Raw genomic sequence first — 18,898 nt, 5'->3', positions numbered from 1 at the left:
CTCCCTCCACTATGACTCTCAGGTCTGACTCTTGTCCTGTCTGCGTTCCAATCAGGCAGTTTGCACTCCTCTACTTTGCGTAAGAGCCAGCAACAGGAACAATGAGAGCACAGGAGAGACAGTGTCCCTGCTCTCAGTTCCAGTGCCCTCACCACAGCAGCCAGGAACAGCAATTGCAGGGAACATTCTGCTCAGTTTCTACACCCCGGAATGGAGCATACTCATTAGCATGTAGAGTTTAGCTGCCAAAACCCTAACAAGAGTCTACTAGGCATGTGCAAACTGTGATTTTTTTCAAAGGCTTATAACTTGGTCAAATTTGAATAGTTTTTCACAGGAACATGAGCAACAGCACATTCTTGGTGCCATGATGTCTCCCCTGCCAAATTTAAGTCAAAGTATGGAGGTACTAGAGCCTCTTAAAAAAGCAGTTCAAATAATTTTGATGACATATGGAATAAAAAATATTTTTCCTTTCCTTGTTCTTGGAAATGGCTCAGTTCTTTTTGCCGAAACTTTCCAAAACATTCAGCCTGAGGCAGACAGCTGGCATGGAAAATGTCAGCCCAAAAAGTTAGTTTGGCAAAGTAATAAACAACTGAACAGAGTGTTTTGTAATGGAAAGTGTTGGGCAAGCTTAACTAGAGACAGAACTATATGCCCATGATATATGCCTTACCTGTATAATACACTTTATGCACAGTAACTCCAACTGGTCTGTTTAATGTAGGCCAGGCCACTGTTTAGAGATGATTTATTTACCATTTCTTATTAAAAAGAAATTAAACTTTATTCCTGGAGACTGTCATCTGTTTTTGTTACCAGAATCCTGATGAGTTTGAGCTAATTTCCTTGACACTTTATTACCAATTCAAAAAGGCTGCTTTGCAGAAAGTATCTTCAAGTGTCTTTTTTATATTAAACATAGAAAAATCAAACATTTTATATGTATATAATGTGTGTGTGTGTATATATATATATATATATATATATATATAACTATATATATATATAACTACCCACGCAAACTTATAGTATAAATAAATTTAATCTTGATAACTTTGCAAAATTTTGTTTCCCAAATGCAAGAAAATTGCCAATTCTGGATAGGAGTTAGCATTGTATAGTAGTAAACCAAAGCTCATTTATAAAAGTACAGCTTCTTGATTTGCTGCTCTGTGGTTGAATTTTAATAAGATAAACATCTGTCAGTTGTCTGACAGTTAATGGCAGCATCAAAATCACTGAGTGACTAAGGTGACAAGTTACCTTGACATGTCAGGTTTTTATTGCTGTCCTTGGCATTTAAGGATCATGTATAAAGTGATATTTAATGAAGACTCATTCTGTTTGTCAGTTCCATGACATGATCTGTGTGATGGAAGGAATAATGTCCTGATGTCAACTTAAGATGAGAAGATTGCAGTAGATATTACCTGTCTTAATAGCACAGAAGTAGTCTGAGGAGATGTAGGCAAATCAGATTGCATGTTTTATCATCAGGCTGCCAGATGGAGCTTAGGTGAGTTTATGTGAAAATTCAGGCACTGTAACTCAGTAACTGATGGGTTGTGTTTGGGGGAAAAAATCACTTATGGGGATTTACTACATTCGCTCCTCAGAGCAAGTGAATTTCTCTAATTTGTGTAAAATTCTATTACTGTCATGTTTAATTACGGCAACTTTACAAATATGTAGCAGGGAACAGCAAATTATTTAAAAAAACCAATATGAACACATCATTTCAGCTTGGAATATACCTTTAATTTATTCAAAAGTCACTGGAAATTCATAAATTTTGCTTCAGTAAAATACAGTAATATTCTCCATATGCTCAAAAAGCTTCTTCAGCTACAGATCAGCATTGTATATTCTCTAGTTCCTGGTTCAAGTATATGAAAATGCACACCTTATTTGATACACATACATTTTTCTTTCTTAAATATTTGAACGAGAAAATCATAGTAAGAGTAATATTCACTTCTGTAGTCCTGTCATCACAAAGTGTTTTTCCAATAATTATTAAGTTTCACAACACTCTGGAAGTAGATAGAGATGGGTCTGAGTGCCAAATCCAGCCATGAGTCATTCACATGCTTAACTTTACATACATGCATAGCCCCATTGATTTTGCAGGATTGGAGAAGTTTAGATCCTCCAGAACCAATCTTTGACCCCAAAGTTTGGTAATTTTGAATATGGAATTTTGCTTCGACCCTGTAGTTAGTATTTGTACTTCTTAGTTTGGCGGGGTTCAGGTCCTGGCCAGTCTCTAGTTGGTATTATTATCCCGATTTCATAGATGGGAAGACGGAGGCATACAAAAGATAAAGTGACTTCCTCGTGCTCACATAGCAAGACAGTAGCAGAACTATGAATACAAGCCGGACTCCCTATTTCATGTTTAAATCTCTAATTTATGTTGCTTCTCAATAGTGTTTATAAAATGTAATCTGTTTTTTTCCCTGTACAGTAACTCCTCACTTAAAGTCGTCCCGGTTAATGTTGTTTCGTTGTTACATTGCTGATCAATTAGGGAATATGCTCAGTTAAAGTTGTGCAGTGCTCCCTTATAACGTCGTTTGGCAGCTGCCTGCTTTGTCCACTGCTTGCAGGAAGAGCAGCCCGTTGCAGCTAGCTGGTGGGGGCTTGGAACCAGGGTGGACTGGCAGCTCCCCATCAGCTCCCCGCTTCCCTAAGTTCTCTGTGAAGCAGCCGCCCAGCAGGCTATCAATTGACTGCAGTTCAGCTCTCCCTCCCCCCACTGCCATGTGCTGCTCCTGCCCTCTGCCTTGGAGCTGCTCCCCAAGCCTCCTGCTTGCTGCGGGGCGGGGAAGGGGGCGAAGAAGAGGGGGGCTAATGTCAGGGTGTCCCCCTCCCCCTTGCTCCTGCACCCCACTTACCCCATCTCCGTAGAGCAGGGGACACACGACAGGGCTCAGGATGGAGGGAGCTTCCTGGCAGAAGCTGTGGTCTCAGCTTGCTGATTAACTTAACAAGGCAGTGTATTTAAGAGTGGGTCAGCGTACACACACACACTCACACGCTGTCTCCCTTCCTTCCATTCCTGCTGCCTTGTAGAGTGTGAGGCTACATTAACAACGAGTTAACCCCTTGAGGGCTCAGCCAATTGCTAGTTCATCATTTAGCAGTAAGGCATTTCCTGGGAAATATCCCACCCTCTGACTTCACCACCTCAACCAAGCTTCACAATCATCACTGCTGTGTACAGTATTAAATTGTTTGTTTAAAACTTATACTGTGTGTGTGTATGTATATATACACATACATACACACACACACAGTATAAGACTATATATATGGTATTTGTCTGGCAAAAAAAAATTTTCCCTGGAACCTAACCTCCCCTATTTACAGGAACATAACTACAACATTAAGTGAGGAGTTATTGTACATTCAATATTATATGATAGGCCATAATAGTGAAAATATGTCAAGAAAAAAATAGTACAGTATAAGTTACTGAGCAAAATTATTTTCTTAAATCTTGCTGGATTGGCAAAAATATTTTTCGCAAATACACCTGAGATCATGTGCAGTGGTATTGGACCATTTTAATATCTAGCATGTTTGCCAATATTTTACGGTAGTGTCTTTATATTTACTTGATATTGCCTGATCACTTCACATTACAAAGCCAGATCAAACTTATTCCAGTTAAAGGTCTGGTATTAAGATGTCATGGTAGGAAACTATAACTGTGGCTGAAGCTTTATTTGATGTTGTATATTGCTGCTTTTATTAATCTGAGGGATCTTTTTTTCCAGAAAGGTTCTAAAGGAAATCTCTGTTGGAGACCTCAACCCCAATGAAACAGTTGAAGCAAATCTAGAAGCACAACTACTCTCCAAGCTAGATCACCCAGCCATTGTCAAGTTTTATGCAAGCTTTGTGGAACGAGAGAGTTTCTGCATCATCACTGAATACTGTGAGGTAAGACTTCTTGTAAATTATTCTGAACAAATTAGAGGCAGTGTGTTTCTCAAAATAGGCCTTTTAGAAGACTTAGTTCATAACATTATTTATTTGCAGTATCATCTGCTATTTAGTAGGCACATTCCAAACACTTAAGAAAGATGGTCCTGCTCTGTGGAGCTCATAGACTAAGGATAAAATGAGTAGACTGACATCAGGGGAAGGGGAATAACAATAGGTAATTTAAATGCAAACCAGTTTGATTCACTGTAGGCAGCATAACATAAGTGCGTCTTTAAGAGGAACTTAAATGTGGATAGAGTAGCGCCCTTGTGGATGAGCTCAGGGAGGTTGTACCATGTATAGGGGCTGTATGGAAAAAGGCATGGAGATCTGACAAATGGGCAGATGAAGCCGGGAGTGTTGGCAGAGTGCGGGGAATTGGGGCGGATATTATTAAATTTGTTAAGAGAGGATAAATAGAGAGGGGCAGAGTTATGTAGCTTTTTGAAGGTGGCGACAAAAAGCTTAAATTTGAAATGATGTTGGATAGGAAACCAGTGGAGGGATTCAAAGAGAGGAGCTATATGATCAAACTGATAGGAAAGGAAAATGAATTTAGTATTGGTATTTGCATGGACTGAAAGGTGGGCTTTGGTTGTATATGGGAGGCCAATGTGGAGAGGATGCTATGGTGGTATAAAGCAGAGTATAAAATGAGGGCCTGAATGCGACATTTGGCTGTGAGGATGGATACACAACTTGCTTGTCCATTACAAAGGATGTTCCTCATTGTTAATGCAACTGTATTTCTACTTCACACAGACTTGCTATCGCACTTCTATTATAATAATTTATGGAAAATGCAGCATTCTGATATGAATCATACAACATTTTAAGCTTCTGTTCCCATTTTTTGTGAATTCCACATTTGGTTCATGGCAGGTTGAAAGACTTAGATAAAATATATTGTAAGGTTTTAAAATGAAATTGTAAAAAAAAACAACCAAGTCTAACCTTTTAATATTCTTTAAAAATTTTCCACCCAACTCAAAATGTGCAGTTATCCTGGATACTTTTATCTATAACTTGGCTGTTACTTTCTGGCTAGTATCACAAATGGATTTTGTGCTGGAAAAATCACATTGTTGCAATCGTCCAAATTTGGTCTTAACAATTAAGAAAATAAAATTCCATCGAATCAGAAATTAATTCACTCCTTAAAGTAACTTTGTTGATAATTAACTGTTCTTTTATTGTTGGTCTGGTCAAGTTTGTTCTGGAAATGACATAGTTTTTTCAAAGTTGTGAGACAGTGAATAACTGTCACTCTGTTGATCCAACATGTGTTACAAAAGGACTCTGATAAGTTGCAAATAACGCTTAACGGGGTATTTCTTTATGGTCAGATACTTATGGAACCGACATATAAAATTAGGGAAAAGTCAAGTCAAGGGCCTAGATTCTTCCCTGTGTTAGGGCTACTTTTTACTGTGCCACTGGTACAAAGTGGCCCTAAAGCCAGAATAACTAGCCACAGGCACATCATACCAATGTAGGGGCTTTCTCTTCCTCTAATGCTGTAGAGCTTGCATAATGGATCCTATACCCAGCCCCTCCCTCGAGCTGGTATAGAGAGAATGGCTGAAGGAAAAGGGCATGGCAGGGACTCCCCTGCACCCAGACAATCACCAGCTGCTGCAACATGCCCTTCAGGTTATATGTAACCTGGGCAAGTAAAAGCAGCCTTCAGGCTGCTCTAATGTGGACTAGGAAAGCAGAAAATGTACTTCTATATTTGCATAGTTCTAATACAGCTTTATATGTAATGGCATACAGAGCTTTTCACCTAAAAGTTGTCTGTTTAAATCCTGCCTAAATTAATGGTGAGCAAAATTTGCTGCCACCTGATGGGTGTTTGGAAGCTTACTGTGTTCTATGTCCAGTTTCTAATGCACAGAACTACTTCCACAATTGGCAGTAATTGGTACCCTAGCTGACAGGTTAAGAAGAAGGACAATCATTAAGTTAGCATGGGAAGATGAGGTACCCCTTGTTCTATTTCCTCCAAACTACTGTGGCTTTGAACCTTGCTGATGGAACAGTGCGGTGCAAGCCTCCCATGCAGCTGCCTGAAGCTGTGCCTGTTCTATGAATAACAAAGTACTTCAGTCTGGCACTTTTCATCAGCGCTAACGACACTCGCAATTATAGAAGAGAAGTGTGTGTGTTCTGGTTTGTTTTTGTGGACTTCTTTGGTGGCTGACCCATTTCAAATATTTTAAGGCAATATAAAAACAGTCTCGTCAATCTGATTTCAAACAAAAGTACCTAGATGAACCTCTGATTCTATTTTGGTGCCTAAAACTGGACATCAGTGAAAGATAATTCTTAAAAACAATAATGGATTACTTCCCCTAAATGACATATGATTTTTTTTAATACAACAATGAAATGTAAAACATAAGTCATTACATTCTCAAAAGAAAAATAACTTCATTTCCTTTCTTCAGTGCAGTTTCAGTTCAGCTTGAAATACACATTCTCTTAGGAAAATTAGCAACTTTAGTCACGAATGCTTGTTCACATTATCAATCATAAAAGCCAAAAAAGCAAATCCCGTTTGAAAATAGTTATTACTGCATGTTATACAATATTCATGAAATTTAAATGTCTGAAGTAGCTTGACATCTTCCTTGTCCTTTGCTTTATTTCCTTCTCTCCTGAACATTAATATACTGACCTTCCCAAACACAAAATAGGAAGAGTGCACTTCTTCAGGGTTTCCTGGCAACAACATTTCAGAGTTGTTTTTCTTGAGCAGTTTTTCCTAAGGTACTTACCTTTTACACAGAATCAAGCTTAGAACAATTTGTAGGTCATTGAAGCCAATCTTTTAAGCATGAAGGCTGAACGTTATTTCAAAATGGTTATGTTAGGACAGGGAGGAAGAGTGGGTGGAGCATGGTCCGCTGTGGTAGTCCCCATCAGGTGTATGGTCCTTATGGGACCATAACCAGCTGGAACAAGTTAGAGCAGGCACTTTGGAGTCGGGTGGGGAATCAAGGAGCTGTCACTGGTTGTGAGTTCTGAGCTTCTTTTCTTTTCTCTTCTCCCTCTTCTGGACTGGCTTGGTTGGCTCCATGGGATAGGGGAACTACCCCTTTCTAGGTACATCACTAGGCTCAGGCAGAGGCCATCTAGCTAACCTGTGGAAAAACAGGTAACAGAGAAACTAGTACTACTATCTCCTACCTACCTCATCATAGAAGGCAATGAGGTTGGTCAGGCATGACTTGCCCTCGGTGAATCCATGTTGACTGTTCCTGATCACCTTCCTCTCCTCCAAGTGCTTCAAAATGGATTCCTTGAGGACCTGCTCCATGATTTTTGCAGGGACTGAGGTGAGACTGATGGATCTGTAGTTCCCTGGATTCTCCTTCTTCCCTTTTTAAAAGACGGGCACTACATTTTCCATTTTCTAATAATCCGGGACCTCCCCTGATCACCATGAGTTTTCAAAGATAATGGCTAATGGCTGTGCAATCACATCAGCCAACGCCCTCAGCATCCTCAGATGCATTAGATCCGGCCCCATGGACTTGTGCATGTCCAGCTTTTCTAAATAGTCCTTAACGTGTTCTTTCACCACTGAGGGCTGCTCACCTCCTCCCCATACTATGCTGCCCAGTGCAGCAGTCTGGGAGCTGACCTTGTCTGTGAAGACCGAGGCAAAAATAGCATGGAATACTTCAGCTTTTTCCACATCATCTGTTACTAAGTTGCCTCCCCCGTTCAGTAAGCGTCCTACACTTTCCCTGAACACCTTCTTGTTGCTAACATACCTGTAAAAACCCTTCTTGTTACCCTTCACATCCCTTGCCAACTGCAACTCCAATTGTGCTTTGGACTTCCTGATTACACCCCTGCATGCTTGAGCAATATCTTTATACTCCTCCCTAGTCATCTGTCCAAGTTTCCACTTCTTGTAAGCTTCCTTTTTGTGTTTAAGCTCACCGAAGATTTCTCTGTTAAGCCAAGCTGGTCGCCTGCCATATTTGCTATTCTTTCTGCACATTGGGATGGTTTGTTCCTGTGCCTTCAATAAGGCTTCTTTAAAATACAGCCAGCTCTCCTGGACTGCTTTCCCCCTCATATTAGCTTCCCAGGGGATCCTGCCCATCAGTTCCCTGAAGGAGTCAAAGTCTGCTTTTCTGAAGTCCAGAGTCCATATTCTGCTGCTCTCCTTTCTTCCTTTTGTCAGGATCCTGAACTTGACCATCTCATGGTCACTGCTGGCCAGGTTGCCACCCACTTCTACTTTCCCTACCAGTTCTTCCCTGTTTGTGACCTGCAGCTCACGAAGATCCCGGCCCCTAGTTGGTTCCTTCAGCACTTGCGCCAGGAAGTTGTCCCCAACACTCTCCAAAAACTTCATGGATTGTCTGTGCACGACTGTATTGCTCTCCCAGCAGATGTCAGGGTTATAGAAGTCCCCCATGAGAACCAGGGCCTGTGATCTGGAAACATCTCTTAGTTTTCTGAAGAAAGCCTCGTCTACCTCATCCTCCCAGTCTGGTGGTCCGTAACAGATGCCCACCACGACATCTCCCTTGTTGCTCTCGCCTATAAACTTAACCCAAAGACTCATGGTCTTCAATATCTCTAACTGGAAGGTTGTTTTCCTTTTAGGCTGCATGTATTTTGAAAAATTGTATTAAACAGAATTTTTAGAAAGCTACATTGATAAAGATCAGCATTAGAATTAAAGGATGTGTCCTCTAGCCAATATCCCTCTGGGTCTCAGATAACAACTGAGTCTTATATTTTGGCATAAGAAGAAATGTTTATAACCCTTCTCTTAAACATGCAAATATCCTCCAATGTTTCAGGGTCGAGATCTAGACTGCAAAATTCAAGAATACAAAGAAGCCAAGAAAATATTCACTGAAAGCCAGATAATAGAATGGTTTATACAGTTGTTGCTTGGAGTCAACTATATGCATGAAAGGTACAGTAATTTACTTTAATATGAAAGCAGTTAGGTGTGATATGACAGAGCAGACTTGTATTGGCTAATTACAGATATTCAAATGGAAATAAAACCCTGCTGATTATTTTTTTCTTTGATATAAAACACTTTTGAATTAATATAGTATGTGTAACATGGTGATTGAAAAACCATTTTGCAAAAACAGTGCATTTTTGAAGGGTCTGACCCTTCAATATCTATACTTCTGTTTCAACCTATCATCTAGCAATATTATGATGACCCTCTTTTAGCAGTAGTCGTCATTTGCAGAACTTTATTTACTAAGATCCAGGTGACAGCCTTGAGAATATAGAGTAGAATCAAAACAGTTAATCAAATCTTGTGATTAAAACAAATATTCAGCCTTATAAGAGAGAGAACACATCTTAAACATAAAGAGTAAAATTTATCTCTGGAGCAACTCCATTAATATAAATGAAGTTACCTCAGGGATAAATTTAGCCTAATGTTCCTCATTTTGGATATGTGTTTGAAGGCACTTACTACTTTCATTAGTACATCAACGATTTAACCTAAAAAAATACTGCAGGTGACTCATGCAATTATGTTTCAAATCTCTAAGTGATGAGCATATTTTTATAACTAATAATGTAAGATCCATGACACCAGAGGAAATAAATTAGTCATTCCACAAAGTTCCACAGGTTATTTATTTCAAATCTACTTATAAGGTCCACTTATTCTTCTCTAGTCTAGAGATATGAAGAGAGAAATAATGATTCCACTCAAAGGCTGAATGGCTTTGTCTAGGCTAGATAAATTTGGCAGGCTGACCACTGTTTGGTCTCACCAGCACATCTGTAACACCCCTCCACCTTCATGTCCACACACAATTGCTCCCAGCAATCTGCAGACAGTTGAAGTACTATTTGGATTAGTTTTGCTTTGAGCAAGGCTAGCCACCGTATGATATTCTACCTAGCCAGTCTCCACTAATGTACTCCCAATATGGACAGTGATTTCTGGCATACTAACCCTGGTGGTGCAAATAGTCCTATCAGTGTACTGGACACTACTTAGGTAGCTTGTCTAGTCCACTTTTTCACATTTCATTACACAGGTTAAGTTTGACCTAGATGGGACTCCTCACATGCTGAAAGTTACGGATGGGCTAAAGTGCTTTGCTGGATCAGGATCAGCGCGCTCAGCACTTTGCAGGATTAAGCCCTAGGAGAGCAGACACGGGATGAGAGACTCCTTTCTCCGTGGCTTTTGAGAAGTTCTAGAGCAGGGAGCCTAACTTTCAGCATCTTCCCTTTTTCTCTCTTTTTCATCAAAGTTGTTTGTGGCTGTTGGCAACACTGAAGTACCATGGTGATGAGCTTGATATAATATCCTATATAGCTAGCTCTACCCTCCCAAATCCCAGCATATTTCATCCTCCCATACTCAAAGACTTGGACCCATGCCAGTCTTTTAGGGATAAGAATCCCCTAGCTGTGCAGGCAGTTATTTTAGCAGAGGTTGGTACCTTTGCCTATACATCTACAGACTGTGCTGATGAGAGCATGATGGATAGAGGTCTTTGCTTTGAGTGCTGCCTTTCAGATTATCCAAGCAGTGCTTTCCCAGCATTTGCCTCAGACAGAAAATGAGGAATAGGATTGAAATGAAAGACCTCAACATCTAATTAAACTACCAGTTTTCTTTTTCAAACTCCAGTTGGGGAATTAGGCATTAGGAATGCTGATATCCTGGAAAGACAGTTTTGTGTGAAACCCTTACTTAAACATATATACATGACATAAGGGGATACACTATGTAATAAAGTGAGAATAAAAAAGCTTTGCTGTCCTAGGCTCTTAACTTCTGTCTTTCCCCTGTGACTTTCATCTCTCTATGCCTTCTGTATCTCAGGTTCCCCCTCAGGTGCCTTTTATCAACTTTCTCCCTGTACTGTATTTTTCTTGTCTTCCACTTGGTCTGCAAATAAATCTTTAGAATTCTCTCTGGTAAATAAACCTCCCTTGGTAAATAAATGTATTAAACTACTGGGCTTCCTGAGAAGTACAGTTTAATTCTCCAGTGGCAGCAACAATTTGAGTTTTGAATAGCTATTTATTTTCTCTCTTTGAGTCATCACTGTTTAATGGCACTTCCCCAACCATGCTCAGATAGTTTGACAATTTTTATTTGCATTCCTTTTAATGTGTCATATATTTGTATATAGATGCACATTTTAAAAAATTATTCTGTACCTTTCTGGTATTGCTTTATTATCATGCACCATAAAAACTACATAGCAAGAATTAAATATGTGGACTTTTTAATAAGTCTATAACAGGCATCCGTTCTAGGTACTAAAAATATAATTGCCAGCCTCTATTTATATGATTATACTGATTTCTTCTCTAACAATATGGAAAAATTATAGCACGCTTTTAATCATTTCCAGTTCTAGTGCGAAGACAACATGGCCCTAAAACTGGAAAACATGAGTATTCATAAGCAATTGCATTTCATAATAAAAAAAAATTCCTTGGATAGTGTGAAGGAGAACTTTTGCTCAGGAGCATTTAAATTGCATACATCTATCCACATAGCTGAGCATGTGCCTACAGCTTAGCTGAAACTACTGGTTCAGTACTGTATTTAAAAATTCTATTTTCAAAACAAGATGTTTTTTGCTTTGGATTTTTGCAATGACAGTACAGATTAGAAAGATTTTCATCTTTTTCTTGTGCCTCACAAATCTCAAAGGGTATGATTATCTCATGGTGACCACACCACCTACTGTGTATTTTACATAATTGGAAGTTTTTTTGGATTTGAACTTGACAGCTAAATTGTCTAGAATAAATGGATGCACATCTCATCTATCATTAGTATAACAGAAGAGAGAAATAATGGTCTGTGTGCTTAATGGCCTTGTTTAGGTTAGAGAAAGTTAGCATGCTAACCACCATTTGGTCTAGCGCTTGCAACACATCACATGTCCACACACAAAATTGCTCCTAACAGCATCCAGGCAATCACGCCATTGTTGAGACTTCTTTTGAGTAAAACTAATCACTGTGTGGTCCTTCCCCTTGGTAATTTCCACTAGAGCAGTTTCAAAATGGAATGATTTTGGCATGGTAGCCCCAATGGTGCAAATAGGCTTTCAACTACCATCCTACAGCGCACGAGGCACTGCTTAGATTACATGTCTGGTCTTTCCGCCTTCTACTACACAGGAGTCAAGTTTGCCAGAAGCCACTTAGCTCTACAAATAGTTCTTCACACTGTTCAAATTAGTTCCACAATATTTTCACAGCAGTAAACTTCACTCTGTTTCAGTTGGTAGCATATGGCAGAGGAAGCCTTATTCAGCATGAGCGGAGCATGTTGAAAAAAGTTCTTCCATACTTTTCTATGAAAATAGATTGTTTCTGTCTACTGCACCTTGAAGTATGGTGCTTTTATATGACAAGTAAGGATCAAATGCACAGTCTGTTGTACATAGGCATGGATAAATTTATAACATTTTTAATAACTAAATGTAGCCACATTTGAAGCCCACCCTTTGGAATCCAAATCCTACCCAGAAATCAGTGACTGGTTGTTTACTTCAGAGTTTCTTTGTGATGAATAGTAGCCACAGAATGTATCCATCTGTACAAAGTGAGACATTTTATATAAAAATAAATATGTATACATATGTGATATAAAGATGAATGTCACTTTAATGTTCCTTGCTAATTTAATGCATGACAAATGCATGTATACTGCTTTAAAAAGTTGCTATAACAAGTATATTTCATTTGTTTATTTAGAAACCTTGGTAAATACCCACTGCATAATCCATTGATAATTCATTCTCATATTTTAATGCACTATAGAAACAAATTGGTTAACTATTATCCTTGATGACAAGAACTGGAAGAAGTAGTTGAAATATTAAAATACTATTGAAAACTTTTCTTTATATTTCACTAAGCATAAAGACTCATTTTTCAATCTGCAGTCTATAAATATACAATAATGCCTAATATTAGGTATGTATTATCTGTATTTTATTGTTTGTTATTTGTAAATCGTATATATTGGATTCAGTGAAATTAACTTTGTATCTCATGAAAAAAGTACTTTCCCAAAGATGTGGACTACATTGCTCAGTTAAATGATACATCAGAAGAAGTTATTGTCTCAATATGGAAAACATTTTAGAAATCACTACACTGTTCCAGTTCAGAGCACTTTAAAAATTTAAGGAAAAACAGGGCAATATTTGAAGACAGCTGAACAACGACTGTAGTCAGTTACCATATTTGATTTTATTGCTCACCCCTAAAGATTCTAGAGCCTCTGGTACTCTCTTTATCTATTGTAAATGGTTGAAGAATTGGTCTCAATGAGACTACATGCAATACCAGTAACTGTAGGTATTGTAGACTGTTTTTCTAACTCCACTCGGGGGCAGATTATTGCCTGAAAGAACACTGTTGCATATGCCATGGACACTGCAGAAATCAAGTGGGCAAGGTAAGACCTAGATAGGATGGTGGGACGTGAGGGAGCCCTATGCGGGGAGAATTAACAAAAATTCCTTGAGCCTGTGATTTGCGTGTAATATAGATGATGGTGATTATTTTTTTTTTTTTTACTTCGTGGGGGGAGGAAGATAAGGGTGTCATGGGTAGAAATTTCAAGAAGTTGAGAAAATATGGTTACACACAGCACTACTCATGACTTATGGTGTCATGTGAATCTCTGAGGAACAGCTTGGTTAAAACTGATTGGAGAGACAGAGAAAGAGAGAGGAGAGAATGATATATATTTAATAGATATATTTTGTTTTTTTCAAGGAACACTTTTTCCCTGAGGGGGGTTCTCAGATCTTTGAGGATCCTCCACTTTTTAATTCCTCTATTCTGAAGTATCTCATGGTGAGGATTATCTTTCTGGCAGATGACATAACATAGCTCCCTTAAGAGCACCCAGATGGGTAAAAAGAGCAACAGGTTTTGTTCCCTTCCATCAAAGGCTGAATAGGTTACCTCTGCAGCTCACCTAATTCCTTACATCAGAGGAGTGAGCGATAGTCTCAAACTGTGATACCTGCATTCATGTGTTTTATGCTAGGTTCCTAGTTCCTAGTATTGCAAATGACTGCACATGGATGCATTTCTGCACCCCAAGGAGCCCCATTGAAGGCAATGGAGCTAGATGCAGGTACAGGGATGTGCCTGTGTATTGTGAGTTGCAGGACTGGGTCCTAGTCTGCCAGGCTGGCCTTTAGTAACACAGTTCTAATGACGGAAGTGGCTGGGTTAGTGCGTTTGACTATACTTTCCCCAGATCAGATGAAATTGAATTCCCCTTTGTGTTTCAGGCGAATACTTCACAGGGATTTAAAAGCCAAGAATATTTTTTTGAAAAATAACCTTCTTAAAATTGGTAAGATTTCCTTACTTTCTTAGATGACTTCTAGTACTATAGAAAATTCCATCACAGATGTTATAAATATGTAGATTTAAATTAGATGGTATCTAGAGGTGTCTAATACACTGTATCTTTTTTGTTGTATAGTTCTAAAACTATGGTAATGCCTAGTTTTGTGTATGGCTTTTTAACTTGGGGATGTCAACTTTTCATGCACAAGCATTTGAAAACAAAAGGATATCTTAAGGCATTATTTTATTTTGAACTTGATCTAGACTTGAGAAACAGTGTATATCTTTTGTATAGAAGATTGATGACCAATTGATTTTTCTCCATGTTTGAAAAATCATTGCAAGTTTTGCTTGTAAAATCATTTTATGTCCTTATGAACATTCATTATAGATAATTAAAATGTGCATAGAATTTAGTCTCCAGCCTTTTCTAATAGTTATTTGTATTTATAATAGTTATTTCCACCCATTACACCCTAGATTTACTAATCTTTAAATAAACTGGTTCTTTTTCATTTCAAAATGAAATATTTGTAGGAACATATTGCAAAGTCCTGTCAAGACACTAGAACTGAGAAAACTCTGGTCTCTCTTATTTTTATAATATGCAGTTGTCTTATTTTCAAAGATTGCACAATATTAACATTAATAAAATAATGCCCCTTTTCAAAATCTTTTCTGCTGAAATAATTGCAAAAGCAATAACTTTTCCCCCCTTATAAAACAGTTCTTGCCTTTTCTGTATAAGGGCATATGTTCTTTCACTGCATCTGTTTTATTCCCCTATGTAAGGGGGATAGGTGTACTGACTCTTATACTCAGTATGTTTGTGTCAGTCACAGCCATATTGTTAGTTAAATTTATTAGTAATTTTTGTTTACTTCTTATAAACATTCTTTTATATGAATATCATGGTAATGAAAGGTTCCAGGCTGATATTGTAGCAATTTGATCTAAACTAATCTCTGATTTTCTACTGCACCCATCACCATGGTGACGAGGTGTCGAAATCCTCTATTTAAAAGGTACAGCATGCATAGGCATCAGCAGTGCAAAATTCTCCACACTGCCTAGACATTATGCCTTGGCCTTGAACTGTAGGAATCACATCAAAAGGGGAGACAAAGTTTATTCTCCAGTCCCTTTCAATCCTTAGCATCTCTGCTGAGAGTATAAGCAACGTTGCCAGTTAGTGCTGCTTTCTGTGAGATGGATGGACATTATTCCATGGGGGAAAGGACTGACTCTGTCAGATCAATTTATAATATACCAGACAGCCATAAGATGGAAAAAACTTCTGTTTACTGTTAGCTTTGGCTGCATTTGAATCAACAGTGTAGAAGTGAAAAGTTCTCTATCTCATTACCAATACTCTGATCCATTCAATTACCCCAATTTTTGTGTTTCAAGAGGCAGATCTTTGCTGATAATTGTCATAGCTCCACTGATTTCAGCAGAGTTATGAGAATTCATACCAGCTGAGGATCTGGCCTCAAATTTTTTAAATAATAATAAATTATAAAATGTTATATTAAAGACACTCAAAGTAAGTTTAGAGTTCCTGATTTGATTTTTAGTCTAGATTTTCTTACCTACCTAGTATTTTTTTTAAAAAAATACAATTTTATTTTAAGGGGACTTCGGAGTTTCTCGTCTCTTGATGGGATCGTGTGATCTGGCAACTACGTTTACTGGGACACCTTACTACATGAGCCCAGAGGCACTGAAACATCAAGGTTATGACACAAAATCTGACATTTGGTGAGTGGGCAACATGCTGTTTGGACTGGAGTATTCATTTCTTTGTAATGAACAAGTCAATTAAAATGCATTGGTTTTCTAGGTCACCGTCTATTTGCTTGTATTATGTGCTTGCTATTTTTTTCTTTAAAATGTTTTTTGAATACAAAAGAAGTCAGGGCCACCTGGTTAGAATGCTTGACTACTCCATTAGAACTATTCAAAGGCATTTATTTCAGTTCATAGCTATGTTGCAATTTGGAGCTTTGTTCCTCATGTTTAGAAGTGAGTAGGCTGTTGTCATAGGACGAGCTGGGCCTTTAAGGGGAAGATCAGGCGCAGCCTCTGCCAGTACCTGTCTTTTCTTCCAGGTCAAGGAACTTGGTGGAGAAGGATCAGGTGATCATAGACCAGGAGCAAGGCCAGTTGGGAAGGGGGAGACAGGATAAAAGACAGGTTCCGTTCATTGGTGGGAGAAGTAAGAGGAGAGCAGCAGCTTGCTGTTAGGCTTTTTAGTGACTGGGATCTGGGAAAGGACCAATAATGGTTCCCCTTGCAAGGGCACCAGGAAGATCCTGTGAGGGGCTTGATTGAAGAAGCCTGGAAAGGGTACGGGGAGGAAGGAAACAGTAGGAGGTAGTCCTTGGATCCATGAAATAGAAATTTGTAGTGTGAGGACAGACAGATGTTTTGCACCACAGGGTCCTACGGTCAGATCCTAGAGTGGTGGGAGAGCTTGGGCTCACCTATTGTGTCACTGAGGGCTTGGCTACACTTGCAACTTAGAGCGCATTAAGTCAGCCCCGGATGTCCTAACTCCTGAGGTGTCCACACTGGCAAGGCATGTAGGGCGCTTGGACTCTGCGGCTGGAGCGTCCCTGGTAATCCACCTCCATGAGAAGCATAGAGCTTGCTCCGCCCTGGCTGAAATGCCGGGGTGTCAGTGTGGGCGACATGTTGCATTACTGTGCTGTGATTGGACTCCGGAAACATCCCATAATCCCTTGAAGTCAAGTGGCCACTCTGGTCATTGTTTTGAACTCGGCTGCAGGCATGCGAATATCCCCTTTCAAAGCTCTGTTTCTGACAGGCAGCATGCTTATCTGCTCTGGGACACAAAGCAAACCATTACTGTGGAATGCTCCTGCTGCAGAGGCAGGCATTTGTGCCTGTGTCTGAGAGAGAGAGGTGGGGGTGGAGGCTGATGTCGGGGTTTCCCCCTTCCCCCTGCCGCTGTCTGAACTTCCAAGACAGCTTGCTGACACTCTCTGCCCCCCAAAACACACTGTCTCTCCCTCCACATACACACAACACACTCCCTGTCACACTCCACTCTCCCATTTGAAAAGTATGCTGCAGCCACTTGCACACTGGGATAGCTACCACAATGCACTGCTCTCTGTGGTGTTGCAAGAGCTGCTAATGTGGCATGCCGCTGCCCTTGCAGCTGACAGTGTGAACACACGTCAGCGCTTTCCCTGCTGCTGTCTCCGAGGGTTGGTTTAACTCCCGGCGCTCTACATCTGCAAGTGTAGCCATAGACTTATAAGTGGTGGGAAAAACCACGGTGCCCAAGGTTGAAGAGCTTTATGAGCCCCTGAGATAAAGGGCAAAGGACCAAGTCGAGATACTTAAGCCTAAGTGATGAAGGACTTTGGGTAAAGGGTATGTAGAAACCCCTGCAGACAAAGGGAAATAGTTTTGGTTTGGGGACTTTTATTTGCTGTGGAATGGTAGGATTCTTGATTTGGCCAAATCACCCTACCAGCCCAAGGGAAACCTCCAGGGGAGGTTTCAGAGTAGCAGCCGTGTTAGTCTGTATTCGCAAAAAGAAAAGGAGTACTTGTGGCACCTTAGAGACTAACAAATTTATTTGAGCATAAGCTTTCGTGAGCTACAGCTCACTTCATCGGATGCGCATCCGATGAAGTGAGCTGTAGCTCACGAAAGCTTATGCTCAAATAAATTTGTTAGTCTCTAAGGTGCCCCAAGTGCTCCAGGGGAGGGAAACTGAAACACGATAGGGAAACAGAGGCAGTGGCACGCACTTGACACCAGAGAGGTAAGCACACTCTCACAGTCATCTGTCATAGACAATAGTTTATCATTTTCCTGCTATTCTAAAAATATTTGTAAGCGACTTACTATCTCATATTCTAAAATGGCCCATTACCTTCCCAAAGAATGTAGTATTTCTTTAAAAAAGGGACTTGTTTGTTTTTTTGTAGGCACATGTATCTGAGTGATTGCTTTTTTTTTTAATATTCCAAATCATAAAATTCTCTGTACAAGACTTTGAACGCTGGAGTGCAGTTTTATTACTGAATTACTTGGAATCCCTGAAGATTTATGCCACCTTTTACTCCAGTCCTTCTCAGATATATTGGTGGCACCTGGGGACAGTTCTAAATATTGAGAACAGATCACCAAACTTTTAGACACTAGTAACATTTACTATTATTCACAGGCAATATACTGTAGTATTCAGCTTGTGTCAAGGGATGAGTCAGGAATCTCGTCTCATGCTTCCTGTAGCTGAACTGAGAAAGATTTTATGTCAGATTCTCCACTGTTAATCTGGGCTCAACGCTATGAAAGTGTCATTCCATTCAATAAAAAATATTGAGAGGGATTTCAAAAGATGTGGGAAATAACTCATTCAGCCCGCAGTGAAATCCTTTTCAAGCCATGAATTATAGTTGTTGTTACTGAGTTGCCATAAAGAGTATTTTATTTTCTTGCAATATGAGCAGTTTTATCAGTGCAGCTTTCGGTACATTAAACATAAAGAAAG

At 39.4% G+C, this 18,898-nt stretch overlaps 1 protein-coding gene across 7 annotated transcripts in view; it reads left to right on the top strand.

Annotated features, from left to right (window-relative positions):
* Positions 1 to 18,898, top strand: part of NEK11 (NIMA related kinase 11) — a 165,052-nt gene that overhangs the window by 45,585 nt on the left and 100,569 nt on the right. For all 7 annotated transcript variants that reach the window (XM_043540837.1, XM_043540836.1, XM_007064332.4 and 4 more), the window contains exons 3-6: positions 3,789 to 3,954; positions 8,829 to 8,947; positions 14,304 to 14,368; positions 15,999 to 16,125. In XM_043540837.1, coding sequence (XP_043396772.1) covers positions 3,789 to 3,954; positions 8,829 to 8,947; positions 14,304 to 14,368; positions 15,999 to 16,125 — 477 coding nt within the window. The remainder of the gene's footprint in view (positions 1 to 3,788; positions 3,955 to 8,828; positions 8,948 to 14,303; positions 14,369 to 15,998; positions 16,126 to 18,898) is intronic.

This window comes from Chelonia mydas, chromosome 2 (assembly GCF_015237465.2).
Source record: "Chelonia mydas isolate rCheMyd1 chromosome 2, rCheMyd1.pri.v2, whole genome shotgun sequence".
Taxonomy (NCBI): Eukaryota; Metazoa; Chordata; order Testudines; family Cheloniidae; genus Chelonia; species Chelonia mydas.
The sequence above is the reverse complement of the archived record's forward strand: the minus strand, read 5'-3'. Positions and strand labels throughout refer to the sequence as shown.